Genomic DNA, 20,710 nt, shown 5'->3' with positions numbered 1-20,710 from the left:
GTTGCCATTTAAAGCTATGGTATTGCTGTTTTAGCACGAGTGTACTTTTATAGAAAACAAATCAACTTTGGAATTTTGGAATGATGGAGCTATCCAACGAAGGAATACAAAATTAACTGAGCTGCTAATACTAGTAACATGATGAAATATGATGAGAGGATGGTGAAATAAACAATTCAAACAAAAAAAGACTGCAGATCTGCTATTCTTTGCTCCATGGTAATGTCTTCCAAGCAGTGCGGTAGTATGAGACAAAGGTAACATTAGCTGTATGGTTACAGTTATTATAATCAATGAAGGAACACAGCAATACTAAGTTTTATCCACATGTATTATGTGTCAATTAGGAATTGTAAGAAGTGAAATAAATAGTATACAAATTAAATACTTTACCGTTGCACCTAGCAGTCCAGGTAAGCCTGTATATCCTTGTTGACCTAGAGGGCCTGGTTCACCCCTTTCTCCCTGACAGATATATGATATATTAATAGCACTTGATAAATAGGCAATGTTAGCAGTGGCAATCGAAGATAAAGGAAAGCACAGTCATGTTGGTATTACAGCATTTTTCAAGGAGATGGAGGAAGGACACAGATCTTGAAAATTGTAGTTACCAATATGTCAGTGAATGTGACTTGATAAAACAGTTTTATGCTTTAATTCCTACACCTTTTCCACACAACGGCAACGGACCTGAACAAATTACTCTATACTGTACATGTATAAGTATATAAACTGTAGACGTAAAGTGGGAATTAGTTGGAACAATTAAAAACCACACCACAAAACATTTATTGCAATACAGATTCCATTTTTAAATTCTACATGGGATCTACGGGTTTTTTTTAATGTTTCTTTTAGCTTACAATTTATTTTCATGTTGTCGCAGTTTCTCATTATCCAATTTCCTTTTTTTATTTCTGAAACAATCATGACTTTATAGAAAATATAACTTTTGAGGGAAAACTGGTGATGTATTGACTTGTAATATTACTAATTGAAGGATACAAACAGTGCAAAAGTATGGTAATAATGGACATACCTTGATTCCTGTAGAACCTGCTTTTGCTGGTATTCCAGGGTCACCTTTATTGCCCTATTAAGAAATAAGTTGGGTTTTACTTGACACCAGTCAATTTTATGCTTTATATGAAAAGATCCAAATGGCAAAAATCTATTGGGGAATTTGAATAAAATCTGTTGGCTCATATTTAAAAAGTATAGTCATTCTACAACACACCTTCTGATGTGAGAAGAAATCTTAAGGCCCACTCAAGTAAATGAGCTGTAAGGTGTTTTCCGCTATTGGAAGGTTTGTTATGAAATAGCACTGATTAGTACATATGACCACTATCTTCTTAAAAACATCAACATATACAAATGTATGTCTTCAATGAACATGTGAAAAATATTACATATTTAGATTGACTTACCTTAGACCCTGATGTTCCCGGTGGACCAGATAAACCTTCTGGTCCCATTGTTCCCTACAAGGTTAAGAAAATATTGTTGAAATGAATGAAGGCATACAATACAAATTTGTGCATATTGAGAAAAATAGCAGATAGTATTACTTCTGTTGTCGAATTGCAGTAGGACATCCAAAACACGCAAGTGGGAAAAGTTGCAATTGTATGTAATAAGCTCAAGCAAGAAGGGGGAAAGGATTTTGTGCCACTGAACCCGCTGCAATATTGGCTGCTACATTTGATAGATCTCTTTCCAATAAACTAAAGCCTCTATTCAATAAAGCAAAAAGTAAGGTTATGCACAGTTAATAATTCATCAATTTGGGTTTGTGGCCAGGAAGGATGAACGCTGCAGGAGTCCATGTCCAGATTGAGAACAGCTATGCAGCTATCCATCTGCAGCCATGTCTCTGTCTCTCTGCCTGGATCCATGTATCCACAGCGCTGGTAAGATGCAGGGCTGTAATTCCTTCCCTTTGGATGATGTACTGTAGATGTCCTCATATGGGGTTCTACGTCATGAGGGGGAGCTATATGGTCATATTTGGTCATCTACATCACAAATGGGGATGGACAGGAAACAACACTGTCCAGCCCCCTTGATGATGCAGAGGTGCGCCGACGAGTATTCTAAAACTTGCTTTAAACTTGCCCTGGAAAATCTGGGACTATCACCAACAAGATCCAGGTACATGCTGGGTACGTGCTGCAAACATTTCAGTGACATTTCTGCAGAGACTAATGGCCCATCGGATTAACACAACAGGGGTCCCTGGCAGTCCCATTCAGTTTGAATGGAACTGCCAGGGACCCCCGCTGTTAATCCAATGGGCCATTAGTCTGTCTGCAGAAATGTCACTAAATTGTGGCAGCATGTATCCAGCATGTAACTGGGTCTTGTTGGTGATTGCCCCAGATTTGTTTTAGAATACTCGTCGGCACTACAGTAGATGTCCAAATATGGCCATACTGCCTCCCCATCATAATATAGAGCACCATGTACAGTAAGGCAATCTACATAATTTATTACATTCCTATGGACTGAATGTATAAAATAATGAGTACACAGGACAGTGCATACATATAGGGAAAATAATGGTACTGTATAGCTATTCCAATCTAGAGTGCTAGTGTTAAGGAACAGTAGTCATTGAAAGTAAATTACATCTCTTAGCGCACCACATCATTACGATAGTGATCTGGTAAAAAGGTCAGTGTGTGGTAATACACATGGCCCCTCTGCACTAAGAGATGCCATTTCCTTACAATGACTACTGTGCCTTAGCACTAGCGCTCTAGACCTGAATACTTATACATTACCGGTGAGCCCTTATTTTCCCTATGTGTATGCACTGTTCTGTGTCCCCATTATTTTATACAGTATATTCATTTCATAGACTATTAATAATTAAAGAACTTTATTCTAGGCATCAGACCTCTATTCTGGTATCATATTACTATTTTGTGTGGGACGCCTTGTGATAACTACTATCTACATCATTACACTACTCACTGCTGGATGCAGTATCAGTTTACTAGTCCTTAGCATCATAATAACACACACAAACACACACACACACTACACAGACACACGAGTGTACTGTACACAATTGCGGGCTTTAGTCTCTGCCTACTCTCCTTCTATGGAGTGACAGTTGTACAGTATACAATATATACTTTCTCTCCATGTACCTTGTGTCTTAATAGACTATCAATTCAGGATAAGATAAAGGGTGAGCAGTCCGGACCAAATTTGCTATATTCAATGCCTTTGCTCACTGAGCCACTCCTTCCCAGGCTCTGTTAAGATACAGAGGGGCCTATTCTAGAAGGTTTGAAAACCACTTCATCAAGGTTTTTTGGCACTTCCTGTACGGTTTGGCATATTTGCTATTCAGAAAGCTTCGATAACCTGCCAACCTCATACGGGAAGTGCATTTTCCCGAGCATTCACACCCCTGGCCAAACATACACAGTGAGAGCTTTAAAAATAAATATAGTGCCATTTCGATAAGATAACACTATTCTAGTAGCCTTGAGAATCTTATCAGGGCTCTGAAATAGCGAGCATATCACAAATCTCATCTCGCCACCCTGGATTTGAGAGTGGTACTTAGGAAAAAAAATGCAATTTTCCTGCATCGGATTGAAGCCGGGAGTCTCCGGATCTGATATACATTAATACCAGCTCCGGAGAACCCCGGCTTCAATCCTGTTCAATAAAAATACATTTACAGGCAACTTAATTACCTTAGCGTTTAACACACACATATGTACATAACATTGACTTAGCTGTTATGGTACAGCACAGTGATGTGCAAAATTACTATTATTCAGATCTGAATAATAGCTCACTTGCCCATTAAAAATAAAACATTATACAGCCAGTATAAAGTAAATAAAAGTTCTACTTACCCCTGCCAGGATGAAGGCCGTCCTCATCACCGTCCTTCGTGTCCATGTCCTTCGAGGGCAGCAATAGTACAATACAAATACCAACAAATGGCCACTAACACCTTAATCACATTAGCGGTTAGTAACTGCTATAGTAATTAAGAAGTTAACCCTCATCCCCACTACCCACCTAACCACCCTCCCCGGGGCAACTACCTCCACCCACTACCCATTGATTAGCACAGTGGTACATCATGCCCATATAATATGGGCATGATTAGCTACTATGGAGTCAATGGACAACCTAAAAAAAAAATATAGCACCAAAAAGATACAACAATTAAACAAAACAAGCATCTAAACAACAAAAGACAGGAAAGCCCAATGCTACATTCAATGTGACAAAAATACGCAGTAAAATACTTATATATTATCTTGAAAAAAGGATAATTTAGTTAAACCCTTTGGCCAAAGTGTTATAAGCCTGCTAAACACATGAAGGCATGACAAGTGAGCAGGTCCTATCACAACATGATACAATTCTCATTTACCTCTATTTGGAGGGAGAATTATCACATCGGGTCTGTCAAAACTCAGGAAGATGAAAAAGACCTGCTAACTTAGAAAGTGGGGAGGGGTGAGCATAAACCCTGGGGGGAGGGACCACTAACCTCCAAAAAACTGATAACAGCTGAAAATTAAGGTTAATAAACACACAAAATCCCAGCACGCTCAAGAAAACCCCAAACCCACTACTATATATATAATTTTAATACACACACACACACTCACCTTTTAAGTTATGGTGGGTGAAAAAGGCAACAAGAAACCTCCACCGTATTGCATATAGCAAATAAAAAGATCACTTATGAGCACATTCACATGTCTTACGCAGGTCTGAAACCCTGCCTATCACCATTATCCTCAGTGCTTCCACTGCAGCAAGGGATTCTGGGAAATGACATGCAAATGCGCACACGTGTCACCTTTTGTCTGAAAAACCATTGTTACATGGAGCCCATATAAGCTAATGCTTGCTGTTAACACAGCTTTAAAGCACAGCATGGGAATCAGATGCAAAGCCAGAGAAACCATTCACAGACATGTTTCAGCCTTAATGGGTATCATCAGTGTGAAGTTGGTTGTACTGCTGGCTTTGCATATACACAGTATATGTTAGTGTCAAAAGGAGTGCTACTGAGTGCGGCCAAATGTACACAACAAAAGACAGGAAAGCCCAATGCTACATCCAACGTGACAAAGTACACAGTGAAATACGTATATATTCTCTTGAAAAAACCCTTCGGCCAAAGCATTATAAGCCTGTTTAATTTTGTTTTTTATGCTTGTTTTTTTAATTGTGTGTTTTTTATTCTTGGTTTATTTAATTGTGTTTTTTGGATCCTAGTTTTTAAGTTACCCATTGACTGCCAATGTGTTTATCTATGCCTATTTCGGGCTATAGATAAATACAGTGACAGGCAATGCATTTTTGGCAAATGCTTGTTTTTAATTTGTTATGTTTTGTATTTTTGTTTCTTGTTTTTAGTTCATTGTTATTTATCTGTAGGGCTTGTTTTTATTTCTTTTATGTGTTGTTTAGGTGCTTGGTTTATTTAATTGTTGTGTTGTTTAGGTGAGTATAATTAGAACAAAGTCCAATATCCAGTGCATCAAAATCTCAAATGAAGTTGTGCCAATATAAAGGCTAATAAGCATATGTCTGCATGAAATATAATTGCAATGAATCCCTAGGGGACTGTATACTGTCACAAGAATAATACTGTATGGCTCAAATGTTGGGTACTGTGAATAAAGGTCCTGTGGATCAATGGAGATGGTATATTACTACTGCAAAGATCCGTGGACTATATATAAACAATCACTAGAGCCTAGCACACAAGCCAGTGTACCACATGCGACAGACAATTATGATAGAATAACTCACGATTGTAGTATCCTTCCAATTCCAAGGCATGCCTCACGATGATAATAACATAGGAGTTCCAGGAGTGTAGGCAATGGAGCACAGCAAGCAGAAAAATATAGCAAAAAGTTGGGGGCTTCGAGATCAAAAATAAAAATAATTTATTGAATCAATACACACATGGTATAGCAGGTAAGCACCACTCTGACGCGTTACGTGCAACAGTCCTTTATCAAAGAGTGTAGATTGTATATTGTGTAGTTGTGTTTTTTAGGTGCTTGTTTATTTAATTGTTGTGTTGTTTAGGTGCTTGGTCTTTTTAATTGATGTGTCTTTTTAGTGCTATTCTTATTTAGGTTACATATTGACTGCCATTGTGGCTAATCATGCACATATTATATGGGCATGCTGTACCACTGTGCCAATCAATGGGTAGAGGGTGGGGGTAGTTGCTCAGGGGAGGGTGGTTAGGCCTTCTGGATGGGTAGTGGAGGAGGGGGGTTAACGCCTTAGTGGTTACTAACTGCTAAGGTGATTAAGGGGTTAGTGGCCATTAGTTTGTATTTTTATTGTACTGTTGCTACTTATGGAGGACATGGACGTGGAGGATAGTGATGAGAAGTGCCTTCATCCTGGCAGGGGTAAGTAGAACTTTTAATTACTTTATGCTGGCTGGATAATGTTTTATTTGGAATTGGCAAATGAGTTATTATCCAGATCTGGATAAGAGTAATGTGATGTGTTGAGGGGGGGTAGTGGGGGGTATAGGAGGTGGGTAGTAGGGTTGTTGTGTTTTTAAAGTTACTTGGGGATTGAGGGATTGGCTGAAGGGGATAGTTTCCCCAAGGGTGGATGTTAAGCCTCTCCGGTGGTTAGCGGGAGTTGTTAACCCCTTCATTACCATAGCAGTTACCACCACTATTATAGTGAAGTGGCTAACTCCTCTCGCAAACTTCCTGGCAGGCCTTACCATTCACCCTGGGGAACCTATCCCTTTCATCCAACCCCTCTTCCCCCAATAATCAGGGTACTCATGTGTAACCCGTTCATTGCCTTAACGGCTAGCCGCTAAAGTAATAAAGATGTTTTTATTTAAATTTGTATACTCGTTTGCAGGAGTAGGGGTCTCCAGAGCTGAACCACATTGATTTCAAGTCTGGGACCCCCTGCTTCCTGAGTTACAGGCCTTGTTATGGTGTGCCGTAGCCCTCTGCAATGTTTAAATCTTCTGCGTCACTAAGACATTTAAATGCACTGGAGATACCGGCACCCCATACTGGGGCCTGTATCTCAGGGAAGCAGGGGGTTCCTGGGCCTGAAATTAATGCAGTTCAGCTACGGACACTCGCCCCTGAAGAATCTCCGTCAAGGAGGGAAACGAGTAGGGCGTTTTGGCGTGGTGACGTCAGCGTGAGGGAACTGAGAGAGACTGGTAGTATCGTTACATTGTGTCTATGTTCTCTGCTGTTGCTCAACTTTATACGCGATCGCATCCAGGTTATAGCAGGCTCTATTCACTCAGTGGTTTAAGTCTTAGCCTGTCTCTGTACTGTCAGCTATTGTGTCATCTTGCCTTGTCGTTATCAGATATCTAGTTGCAAATTGTTGCGATTCACGTGACATTTAACACCAGCACAGCTAGCCTGTCAGCATCTGCTATACAGAGCCACTCATTCACTTGTGAATTGTTTTGTGAATTGTTAAAATGGCTTTATGTGTGCAGTGATTTTGCTGGGGACAAGTACTCGCAGTATTGATTATATTTGGACGGCATGTCTATAGACCACAGTAATAATTTGTTTACTGCTTTAACAATTAGCAGAGTGCTTAGTATCAGCTTATCCTGGTTTTTTATAACTAGTAGCTTTCCTTATATACCATCTGTGTGTAGTGTTTGTTAAATGTCATTGGGCGCAGAATCAATCCACGTACCACCAACCTGTTATTGAGTTGCACATACAGTGACAATAATTATCTACTAGCCTAAATATTATATTTATTAGCTGAACACTGTTTTGGGCTATTATATCAATACAGGTTGGTTTGATCGGTATGCTACGCCACATGACGCACAATACACTTATACAGGGCAAGCACCTATGAGCTCTCACAGCAGAGTAACCCACTCCCTTATCAAGGCCAATTTGGTATCCATTGCTTTTGCTAACTTATTTAGGCACAAGCACACTTTACTATATACCTTGGCCATCTATCATCTCTCCATTCCCTCTCGCCTCAGTACATTATATGTAGTTAATTTAATCCACTTTATGTTACGAACTTATTTTATTATATTCATTAATTAAATGTTAAGTTTTAATTGCCAAGGAGTGCACTCCAAAATGAGCTTCCAGCTGCTAAGCGTTGGCAATAAATATGCCTTCACTCCACAGCTGTTGTTAATTCAGCTACGGACACCCCTGCTCCCGCACACTAGCATTCAATTTAAATAAAAACAGTGCGATCACTTGTGACAGCTGTGCAGGTAGAGGCAGCTCTCTCTGTGCAGCTCAGATTGCGAGAAGATAACAGGAGGAGAACTTAGAAAAAAGCTGAGATCACATTGCTGCTACGCTGAGCGGTATTGCCATTTTCCTATCTCGCGGTTTGAAATGGTTTCAGATTCTTCCTTAATACCGTCATAACACAAATGACAAACCATTTGGTGGGAACAAGCCACATCGTTCGAGATAGCAGCAAAGTTATCAAAGCTAATAGAATAGGCCCCAGAGTATGTTTGTAATGCGCAATATTTTTTTTTACTCTAAAACGCATGATAGACAGTATAACTCTATCCATTGTGTGTATCTTGGCCTTAGGCCCCAATTATACCAAAAACTGCAGAGCTGCAAAGCGATCTGGTGATGTCATCGTAGCCATGCCACAAGTGCACATGCAGAAGAGATTTGTAGCGCTACTGCAGGGAGACATGCACAGTTCTTCACTTCCTGGTTTGTTGAAGATGCACTGTGATTGACCATGCAAATCACGTGATGTGGCCTTAGTGTGAAAAAAACAAAATCTCAAATCTACTCAAAAGACAAACGCTCTGCAGTACATAGTGCCGTTTATGTCGCGCTTGGTATGTGCACTCTTCATGGTTTTGTTTAATTTGTTTTTCATGTGCGTGACGTCACTGGATAACTTTGCAGCTCTGCAGTTTTTGAGATAATTGAGGCTTTCAGCTGCAACAAGTAGAGTTGAGACTTCAAATGTATCTTTTTAATTTTTTTTAAAAATAAATCCTTCAATACTGTAGGTGCCTTGTCCGAATAGTGTATAAAAATGAAATATACACTATACTAAGGAATTTAGTGTTCAAATCAGTTAATGGAAAAAACGTTATATCTATGGCGCAGGGTCAAACACATATATGAAGAGATAATAAATGTAATATACAACCAGTGGGACGGTGCACTCCGCTGGAACTCTTCCAATGAAGACAGTGATCATGCAAGGGAAACAAAAACAAACATAGTGTAATACGGTAACTAACAGAACACTAAGCACTGCTAAACAGACATGTGCTGAGACAAAGGACTGATGATTAAAAAACACATTTAATAAAACAACATTAAAAATGGAAAGGTAACGTCTGCACCTCAGCCACAGTAGAAATGCCCGCATACCAGACACTCAGTAAAAATAGGCAGTGTTCTGTTAGTTACCGTATTACACTGTTTGTTTTTGTATCCCTTGCATGATCACTATCTTCATTGGAAGAGTTCCAGCGGAGTGCACCGTCCCACTGGTTGTATATTACATTTATTATCTCTTCATATATGTGTTTGACCCTGCGCCATAGATATAACGTTTTTTCCAGTTCTATATCTGACCTGGGGGGTCAGAGTTATATCACAGGCTGCGGGCCTCCTCTTTTGGATTAGCGCTACCTTTTCTTGTCTAGTCTCAAATCAGTTAATACTGTACTTGGATTCGGGATATTTAGTTGCAGGAGACTGTACTAAATGTTGTTGAGTATTACACATCCAAATCACAGATTCTATGGAACAGTCTATATGGACAGAGGGTGTCGAAAATGGCCTGAAGTCATTAAAAATGTTCTTGACAATAACAAGCAGCAACATATTTTTTTGATTGATCTCAAGTTACGAAGTCACATGTTGGTACTGTATGTTAGAAGAGAATCAGACCTCACAGGCATATTCTCCTTTATCTCTTTTAATACGAAAATAAATGTAGTAGTATATTGCTTTGTGAAGATATATATACGCATGCAGTATCTTTTCTATACTTTCTGTCAATTGGTATGTTGGAAAATCTTACAACCTGCAATAAACTTGAGTTTTCCCCCAAATCAAAAAGGCTAGTAGAGCTCTGCATTACGTTGCTGTACAATAAAAACTGTAGAGCAATGTAATGCAGAGCTCTACTAGCCTTATTGTACAAGTGATGTCCAGTGCTGTACAATACACGGCTGCAAATCCCAGAAGTCTGGTTAAAAGAATCTGATTGAATTACAGATTGAGTTACAATAGTCTGGAAAACATTATACAATGACTGCACCTTGGCTTTTGTGCTACTTATACTGTACTAGCAGTATCCGTCTGGTAACCCCAGAGAGAATAATAAAAGCATTTGGGAATCAGATTTGTAATTCATGCAATATTGAAATTAATTCTGAAATACTTGGGAGAACCAAAAGGGAGAGTTCAGAATCCATGTAATGCAATTGCGATATTATGGAAATACATGTATAAGTCTATTTAGACAAATAGCAATGTTCAAGCCAATATCTTGTTTTTTAAAGTGTAACATTTTTATAGCTAGTTGTGGCAACATACTACATATGTTCTAGGGACATGCTATTTATATACATTTTAAGGTGTTTTGTTTGTAAATAGTTAAACAAAATATGTCTATTAAAGTATCTGTTTATTTTTATGAAATGTTACTTCCAAGAATAATTTGGAATAGACAAAACTCCTTCCAAAGTCATACTTTCCAAAAGGGAATTCCCAATTTCTTTCTGCATCTGGAGTTAATGTAGTTTTTCTTATTGCTATTTCCATCTACTTTTTCATCCAACAATAGCAAGAGCAGCTAAAGAAGTTTTCTATTCTAATATTTAAAGATATACTGTAGGTATTTATTTCTAGTCAGTGTCTTCATTAAAGGCTTTCATATGTAGTACACAAATCCGTATTTGTAACAGGGATGTCAGATCAAATTAAGACCTTTGTATAGTATACTATAGACAGCTCATGCTACTTTACAACAGCAAGGAAAGGCAAGGAACCCCAGAATAATATAAAGAAAAATAAAGTGGATCGAAATGGACAACAGTTATTTTAGGAAAAAGTTCTGATAGAACTTTCAAAACAAAAACTGGACAAAGCAATGAGACCACAAGGGATATATGCAAGAACATTAAGAGGAATGTCCTTGCAAGCAACATCACTGACCAACATACATACAGTAGGTAATAATTATTAACAGGTAAATCTGGCTAATAGCACTTTCGTCCATTCAAATGCAATCAATAGCAAGAAATCCGACAGTAAATAAAAGTTGTACTTAACCCTGCCAGTATGAAGGCCATCTTCCTCCGTATCCATATCTTCATTGGCACCAACATTTAAATAAACACACTAGCTAATGGCCAGTAACCCTTTAATATCCTTAGTGGGTAGTAACTGCTATGGTAAATAAGGGGTTAGCCCCCCCCCCCCCCTCTATTCTCTTGGGAGGCCAAAAATGCAATATACACATAAAAAAAGAAATACATATTGCAATAAAATGAAAACAAACACTAGGCAATAAATCCATTGATTGTCACTGTAGCTACCTATGCCCTAAACAGGGGCACAGATAGCCATATTGACAATCAATGAGCACTCTGTAGTCAAAGTGTTTCTTACCCTTGCCAGGATAAGGGGTCATCCTCCTCATCCAACTGTGGCACCACTCAACTCTTGACCTACAAAGCCATATTCTCAGCTTGAAGTACAGCATGATGCGCAGAAAAACACAATCTTCTGTTGCTTGAAGAGAAGTTATCAGTGAGTAGAGCTTTCTCTTCTTTTTTCTTCTTTTTTCTTCTCTTCTTTCTTGAACAGGTCAAGCAGATATTGAGACGCCATCTACTTCCTGTGAAATTATACATTATAGTCCTTATATAAGGCCTGTGATGTGACATTTAACAGACATATGGTACATCCACCAATTGTGGCATCATGTTTGGCAGATAATGACTTCTCTATCAAACTTCATGGAATCACATGGTACATCCACCAATCCAATTGGTGGATGTACCATGTGATGCCTTCCATTATTTGGGTGATGGGAAGTCACCTTAAAGGGAGGGAAGAACAACCAATTCTTATAAAAGGAATGTCATGTCTCATTTACCAGGAAGAAGATGGCATCAAAACATCTGCTGGACCTGCTCAAGAAAGAATAGAAGAAAGAAGAATATAAGATCTACTCACCGGTGACGTCTCTTCAAGCAACGGAGGATCCTGGACTTCTGCGCATCATGCTTTATTTCAAGCTGAGGATCATTGCTTCATGGGTCAAGAGTTGATTGGTACCGCAGAGGAACGAGGAGGATGAGCTTTCATCCTGGCAAGGGTAAGAAACACTGATTAACTCAAGAGTTCCCATTGATTGCCAATGGCATTGGTAACAACAGTTACAATCGATGTATTTTGTTGCCAAGTGTATGTTTTTATTGTATTGTAATGTTTATTTTATAGTGTTTATTTTTGCAGTCAGAAATGGGAAAAAGCACTATTAGCCATATTTGGTTAATACTGCTATTGCTCATATATGTGTGTGATGATGGGGATAGAGGGGGTGGGGGATGGGGTAGTTGACCCGAGGAGGCCTCATGAGTGTGTATGGGAGGGGGGGTTAACCCCTTAATTACCACAGTGGTTTCTACCCACTGAGGTAATTAAGGGGTTACTGGCCAGAAGCTAGTGTTTTTATTTCAATGTTGGCGCCAATGAAGACAAAGACAAGGACGACCTTCATTATGGCAGGAGTAAGTACTACTCCTATTTACTATAGGGTGGCTGGCTGGCTGTTTATTGTTTTTGAATGGGCAAAAGCGCTATTAGCTAGATCTGGCTAATAGGGCTTTTGCCCATTACTATGTAGTGAGGCTTGTTGGAGATAGAAGGGGAGGGTAGTAGGGTGCCTATTGGTTTTCAATCTGACTATCTGTGCTCCCATTGAGGACATATATAACCACAGTGACAAACAATGGATTACATGGCTAAGTTTTTTCTATAGTATTGCTTTTGGTATTTTATTGTATTGCACTGTGCAGTATTATATATTTGAATGAGCAAACACGCTACTGGCTATATACTGTATGGCTAATTGGGCTATTGCCCATTCCATTGTGTGGTGTTGGTGGTAGAGAGGGAGGGTGAGGGGGTAGTTGCTCTGTGGTGTGTGGTTATATTTCCCTGGGGGGGTGGAGGGTTAGAGGGAGAGTTTAACCCCTTTATTACTTTAGTGTACTAACCCCAGGGCCGCCAACAGCAGGGGAAAAAGGATGCTGGCATCCCGGGTCCCCTGCGCGGCCGGGCGCCAGTTAATTAAATAAAAAATTTTTTTTAAAAACGCTGTGCCGGGTCTCCCTATCGGCAGCGCCAGAAGTCAGCAGCTGGGTTATATAAAGCCGGCGTGAGAGGGAGGCCCGGCACATGCAGCATGGTGAGGCAGATGCCTGCAGCGGGGCCGGTGGCAACTGCTGTGACGACCCCCCGCCCCGGCAACCCCCCCCGCACCCGGCAACCCCCCCACAGCCACTGCCCCCCCCACAGCAGGAGGATGCAGGGATTAGAGTTCTGTGTCCTGAGAGGAAAGAGCAGCAGTGACGGGGTGAGGCACGTCAACCTCCTCCCCCCCACCCCAGCGCTACAAACAGTTTTGGGCCTAGCACACAAGGCCCTCCCCAGCTTCATCCAGCCTGCTCCTCACTCCCTCACCTACCGGCATCCACCTCCCCACCCCCCCCTACCAGCATCCACCTTTCCTCCCTCCCCACTCCTACCGGCAACCACCTCCCCCCCCCCCCACCCCTACCGGCTTCCACTGGACCCGGCCTCATCATCCAAAAGGTAAGTCTTTTTTTTATATATGTATTGTGGGAATTTGTATATGTATTGGGGGGCTTGGTGGAATTTGTATATGTATTGGGGTTCTTGGGGGAATTTGTATATGTATTAGGGGGCTTGTGGGTATTTTCATATGTATTGTGGGGCTTGAGGGTATTTTTATATGTATTGGGGGGCTTGGGGGTATTTTTATATGTATTGGGGGGTTTGGGGTATTTTTATATGTATTGGGAGGGTTTTTTTTTATGTAATGTGTATTTTTATCTCTCTCTCTCTCTCTCTCTCTCTCTCTCTCTCGTAAGATATATATATGTATGGGGGGTTATGTATTGTTTTTTTTTTTTATATGTTTTGGGTAGGTGGGTTTATTGTATGCATTTTCAGGGGGGGGCAGGGAGGGGCGGGGGTTAATGTATTTGGGGGTAGGAAGTTTTTTGGTATATACAGTATATTGTGGGTGGAATTGTGTGGGTGGGGGAGGGAATGAGAGATTGACGGAGGGAGAGGAGAGAGGGGGTGAGTGAGGAAAAGAGGGAGTAGGATTGAGAAGCAGGGGAGAGAAATACATACGAGGCGGGAGAGTGAGATGGGGTGAGACGGAAGGGAGAGAAATACATGAGAAAGAGGGGGGGAAAGAGAGGGGGCTCGCGAGCTGTGAAATGGGGGGCGGCGGTTAATACTGCCGACACGGGGGGGGCCCTGCTTAAAATGTTTGTCCCGGGCCCCACAATTTCTGTTGGTGGCCCTGACTAACCCCCAAGGTAATGAAGGGATTAACCCCTCTAACAACACTCCTGGGAGGCCTAACCGCCCACCCTGGGGCAACAAAACTTTCACCCACCCCCTCTTCCCCAACAAACCGCTTTCTATCACCAACAAAACGAGTAATGGTGGTTAATCTGGTTCAGGTTCAGAGACCACCTGCTTCAATCCTACTGTATCTACAGTAATTAAAATAAAAACAAGGCAATCGCTTGTAAGAGCTGTGCAGGGAGATACAGTTTCTCTCCGCAGCTCTTCCAGACTGCTTGAGTGAAATCAAGTGTTAAGTTTATTTTGCTCATAAAGCAACTACAACCTAGTGTGGTATGTCCTTTTTGTAACAAACAGTATCTAACATGCAATATATATATATATATATATATATATATGTATATATGTATATGTATATCTATCTATCAATCTATATATATATATATATATATATATATATATATATATATATATATATATATATATATATATATATGTGAAGTACAATGATGTGTAACTCACATTTACTTTTTGTTTATCCCCCCTCCCTTTTTGGTTATGTAAAACGTAACAACTTGGCATTAAATAAATAGTATTTAAATAAAAATCTAGTGGAGGCCTTTAGATTGTATTTATATACTGTAGGAGACTAAAGTGCAAAGAAGCAGAGTGCACTCTGTGTATGCATTACGATAGACAGATAGATAGATAGATAGATAGATAGATAGATAGATAGATAGATAGATAGATAGATAGATAGATAGATAGATAGATAGATAGATAGATAGATAGATAGATACTGGAATAAATTACCGTATTGGCCTAAATATAGTGCTATGTTTTTTTCCCCTAAAAATGTCCTTCCAAAAACTGTACTCGTATTATATGCGCAGCCTAACACCTTTTATTTTTCATGTAGAACACATTAAAATCTTTAGGGTCGTATAATGTGTGAGGTCGTACTATATTCGGCTAATACCAGCATCATCAGGCACGAAAATAAGCATAGAACACAGGTCTAATGCATTTCAGTCACTTTTTATAATGCAGCTTATTGCAGCAACAGGTTGGGTACAGCCACCGAACAGAGCTGCACTCTACGTTTACTGAATTGTATTGTACAATGCAATTCCTTCATGATAAAACATATTTTTGCATTTAAAGCAAAATGTTGCCCTGTTTCCTTACATTTGTACTGTACATTTACATTTCAAACCATAAACAGTTCATATACCAATACAGATGTAGGAAGACTTGCTGTCACCGGTGCCGCGATGTTCACTGTTCCCGTGCGGCTGCAGCTCTCGCAGCCCCGTGAACAGTAAGCTGCCCGGGAGGATTCACTCCGATGGTTTTATATACTAATATATTAGATGGTTTCTAAAGAAACGCCAAAGCAATGGAAGATTATGGATCACAGACTGAAAAGTGCATTCCATAACATTTTCTTGTTTGAGGTAAATCCTACAAGATAAAGGGGAGGTGAATTAATCTATATAAAGTGCAAATAGAACTTTGTTTTGATGCATTGCTCAATTTTCTGTTTGCGTTTGTGTCAAATGTAAGAAATAATTTCCTACATTTGATGTAAATTGATATTCAGAACCGTTTACTCCAGGTAAATGTGTCGACATACTGTAATTTGTGTACATTTTTGCACCAAATTGCATTGATATATTTCCCCCGCAGTTTTTTTGTAATTAAAAATGTATGAAACTAAATTACTGCTCATGTACTTAAATAGATTGATAATGCATATTCCAGTTGTACATTTGTTGTTTTTTTGCCTTCTTAAGTACTGTATCCACAAGAACGCTCACTTAAAGTAATATCAGAACTATCACTAAGATTATAAACGCTTCAGGGCCGGGACTTTCTGTATATTCCTAATGTCTACTGTACTTTTATGCATGAAGTGCTTATTCCTATTATGTCACATGTATTACTGATGTAACATGCCACAGTATGTAAATGATGGCACTATATAAATAAAGATATAGATAAACACATACTAACTATATAATACTGTACATGCTATTACAATTATTGTAAAAACAAGACTAGTTCTGCATATTTACTGTTAACTTTACAACTGTGAAAGAATTGAAAGAAAAACGTGGGGAATGATTATATAAAAATGTTTCCTTTCACCACTTGTAAATGTAATCTGTAGGTGTTTCTCATTTTGATTCTGGAAAGTTAACAAATTGGAAACAGTAAGCAGGAAGCGGGAAATCACAGTCCTTTTAATGTTTTATTATAATTAGAAGCGGAGCCCCAACTTCTTCCCACTGCTTAGATCTGGGCTGCCTTCCCTGCCATACATTCCACAGCAAAATATAATATATGTTATTTTCTATAAAAAAAACAGACCATATGATTAAACTAATTCAAAACAATACCCAAAAGTGTTCATCTTTGTAGGCTACTAAATACAAACATAATTAGTTGCATCTAAAATGACAAATGTGGGCACATTCCTCAATATATTTGGTTGAAATAATACTAAACTGCTTTATTTTAGTATAGTCTTATTTTAATCTCATTGGCCTAGATGCACTAAACTCAGTTTAATCAGGTGACATTTACCTAAAACAAGAACAGACGTTATGTTCCTGAGTTAATGCGGAATCCACAAAGCTAATTATATGCAAAATCAATGACTAAACGACTGTTTTTCTCATTAGGATAGGCTTAATGTCCTGTTATTGGAACATAACATTGTGATGTTACAGTATGTTAGGCTTGGCATTGCTCGTACCCAGATTTCGAAATAGGGCTTTGGCCGAAGTGGAGAGAGAGTGAGAGGAAAATGACATTGGGAAATAACTCTCTGTTATTTAATTTACACCTAACTGTGGCATTACAACTTTCCAGCCACAGTAAAAGCGCTATTTCAATGTCTGGGTGGGAGTAATGCCAAGTTTAGTTATAACTTAACTAGAAAGTTAAGTTCCCCTGTTAACCTTAGTGAACTTTAGTACAGTACATAGGAGATAATAGAATACAGAAATCATCATTTGTATATTATTTGAATGTCATTATCACTAATGCCTGTAATAGTTTAAGCCAGGGGTGCTCAACTCCAGTCCTCAAGCCCCCCAAACAGGTCAGGTTTTAAGGATATCCCAGCTTCGGGCACAGGTGGTTCAATCAAAGGCCAAGTCTTCAACTGAGCCTCTGATTGAACCAATTATGCTGAAGCAGGAACTGATTGAGCCACCTGTGCTGAATCAGCGACTGGTTGAGCCATCAGTACTTAAGCAGGAACTGATTGAGTCACCATTGCTGAAGCAGGGACTGTTTGAGCCACCAGTGCTGATGCAGGGACCGATTGAGTCACCTGTGCTGAAGCAGGGATATACTTATAGCCCTGGTAGGTTGGGGTATTATTCTTTCCTCCTCCTGGTAAATAATCCCTGGTAAGGGCAGGTTTGCAAGGAGTTAAATGGGTTTGCCCCAACCACTGTGATTCAGTTGGTCAGAGAAGGTAGTGCTCAACCACTGTGATTCAGTTGGTCAGAGAAGGTAGTGCTCATGTTTTGTGTCAATCAAAGGCACAGGGTGGGACTACTGGATCTGTACTAAAAGGATTACCCCTTCCTGTTTAGTCTGTGTGTGTGTGTGTCAGAGTTCAGTGTTACTCTCTAGCCTTGAGAGAGGTGGTTCCTCTGCAGTTAAGAAAGAGGATGGTGGGTTCAAATTAAGCTGCCAGGGCTCTAGTATGCTGAAGGCTCTCCCTTAGGGGAGAGGGGAGATACTATCTTGCTCCACCAAGGAGTGTGTTTAGAGATCATCCTGGTGGTGAACACCCTTCTGCTGAAGTGATGTGTGATGTGCATAAGCTGCTACTAGTCTGGACAATAAAGAACCCTTTGGTTTAACCTCCTGCCTGAGAGTGGAGTATATTGGGAGGAGAGGGAGATAACTCTTTTGCAGATACTCCACCCCATACACCTGGGGGCTGCACAAGGTGGAGGTGCTGCACCATTAAGAAGAATTTGGGCTCAGCCCCAGAGAAGCCTGTCCTGTTATCCCCCATGACATCGCGGGAGACCCAGGCCCTCCTGTTACCAGCAGGTATGCACCACCAAAGTCCCTATAGCCAGAATGAGAGTTCCCTGAGTAGGCCCAATGTGAGGTTGGGACAGGGAGGACCGGCTACATATTGAAACATGACCTATTGGGGGGGGAGGGAGGCTTAAGGACTGGAGTTGAGTACCCCTGGTTTAAGCAGTGCTCTTTACGGGATGAAACATGACTAAATGTTATGCTATTGTCTTTTGTTACTATTAACGTGACGTTAACTTATGCTACATTAAAAAGTACCAGAAATGTTTGTGCATACATACAGGAATCCCAGGGGGTCCTCTGGCACCTGGTTGAGCTGAAGGTCCTGTTTCACCCTAAAAGAAAAAAAAATCACATTAAGTTAATATGTATTATGTAGTAGAGTGTTTATGTACAGTATTTTCATAAAAGGGTCAAATCTAAATTGACCACTACACTTTCTCATCTAGTCTAATCCTGATTCTCTCTTTACCATCTCAGGTGTAGTACATTATATGCATGTAAATAAAGCCGTTATTTACTAAGCAGTATTAAATGGGCTGTACAATTGTCTACCAGCACCAGAAGGGGTTATATGCCATTAGATATCTTAGTAAATGTGGCCAATATGTCTTTGGCTTAATCAGCAGAAAATGTAGCTACCCAGCAGTGCACAGTCACAATTAAAGAGGGGATTGCAAAATAAATTGTTTATACAGTATGTAAATAGAAATTTCTTGACATATCTTAAACTTAGGCTTTACTGAAAAGCTGTGTAATACGACAGGCATATGCTTATAGAAGCCATGTTGAAACAGACGAAGTAAAAGGTGACACTGTGTGCTCACTTGCATGTCATTTCCTAGAATCCCTAGCTGCAGTGGAAGCACTTATATGCTAAGAGATAATGGTGAAAATCAGTGTTTCAGAAATGTCTGAGATGTGAATGCGCTCACAAGTAGTATTTTTATTTGCTTGACAAATTATTTATCTGATTCATACTATACACCTAGCTAACATACTAATTCTGCTGAATGAAATGTGTAAAGGAAAAATGTATTTCTACTTTCCATATACAGTATATATAAAATAAATAATATTTGGGTGATAGTATCAAAATTAAAATGAGCTGCATTTGTGACATCATTAGCCCTTTGCCTGGCACATTGTGCGGCAATGCGGTGCAGAACCCTCTGGCAGCAAAAAGAATCATAATATAGTAAATCAGAATATATCTTAACACAGTAATCTACCACACAATAGTTATTACTAGTAGTGTTTGGAGGGATATTACAGAATCAAATCAATAATCAAATCAATAATCAAAGTTAGCAGACGGACTGTACTGGAATTGACTGCAGAAGCTAGTAATATTTATTCTATGTAAGTAAAATACATTTGAGAATGGTGTGTGTGTGTGTGTGTGTGTGTGTGTGTGTGTGTGTGTGTGTGTGTGTGTGTGTGTGTGTGTGTGTGTGTGTGTGTGTGTGTGTGTGTGTGTGTGTGTGTGTGTGTGTGTGTGTCTGTGTAAAATGCAAGGTGCGGATTAATTTAAGTAATATAGGTGATTAAAAAGTTAGAATCAGGATAAAACATTCATATATCAAGTTCTTAAAAAAAGCAATTAAGGTAATCTGGTTACCACTCGGAAACCAGCTGAACGGTGAAAGGATTACATGAGAAGAATGAACACTCACAAAAACCTGACTCAACAATGATGTAACAGGTAAAGGGGATTCCCAGATAGCGATCAGCTATGATTTAAAAACTCTCACGCCAGCTCTGACCTGAAGCTGTAGAGCCTCTCTTCTCTGCGATAGCGTGATGAGCACTATCAGCTGAGATGTCCACACAGCAAGCAGCTGTAACATTTGTCTCTAGATTTCTGCAGCTTTAAGAACTTTTGTTAGTCTCATGTTGCAATAGCAATGAACAGGGTATTTAAGATCACTTCATTTCCCAACAAACACACCCCTGAGGAAGTCGCCATAGTGTGACGGAACACGTTGAGATGGTTTGTTACC

General features: G+C 39.7%; 1 protein-coding gene across 1 annotated transcript in view; it reads right to left on the bottom strand.

Moving 5' to 3' along the window:
- COL21A1 (collagen type XXI alpha 1 chain) overlaps nucleotides 1–20,710 on the bottom strand; it is a 313,124-nt gene that overhangs the window by 84,662 nt on the left and 207,752 nt on the right. Inside the window, exons 18-21 of the mRNA XM_075598156.1 lie at nucleotides 18,989–19,042; nucleotides 1,434–1,487; nucleotides 1,043–1,096; nucleotides 394–465 (exon numbers count right to left, since the gene is read on the bottom strand). Coding sequence (XP_075454271.1) covers nucleotides 394–465; nucleotides 1,043–1,096; nucleotides 1,434–1,487; nucleotides 18,989–19,042 — 234 coding nt within the window. The remainder of the gene's footprint in view (nucleotides 1–393; nucleotides 466–1,042; nucleotides 1,097–1,433; nucleotides 1,488–18,988; nucleotides 19,043–20,710) is intronic.

The sequence above is a fragment of the Ascaphus truei genome, chromosome 4 (assembly GCF_040206685.1).
Source record: "Ascaphus truei isolate aAscTru1 chromosome 4, aAscTru1.hap1, whole genome shotgun sequence".
NCBI lineage: Eukaryota > Metazoa > Chordata > Amphibia > Anura > Ascaphidae > Ascaphus > Ascaphus truei.
The sequence above is the reverse complement of the archived record's forward strand: the minus strand, read 5'-3'. Positions and strand labels throughout refer to the sequence as shown.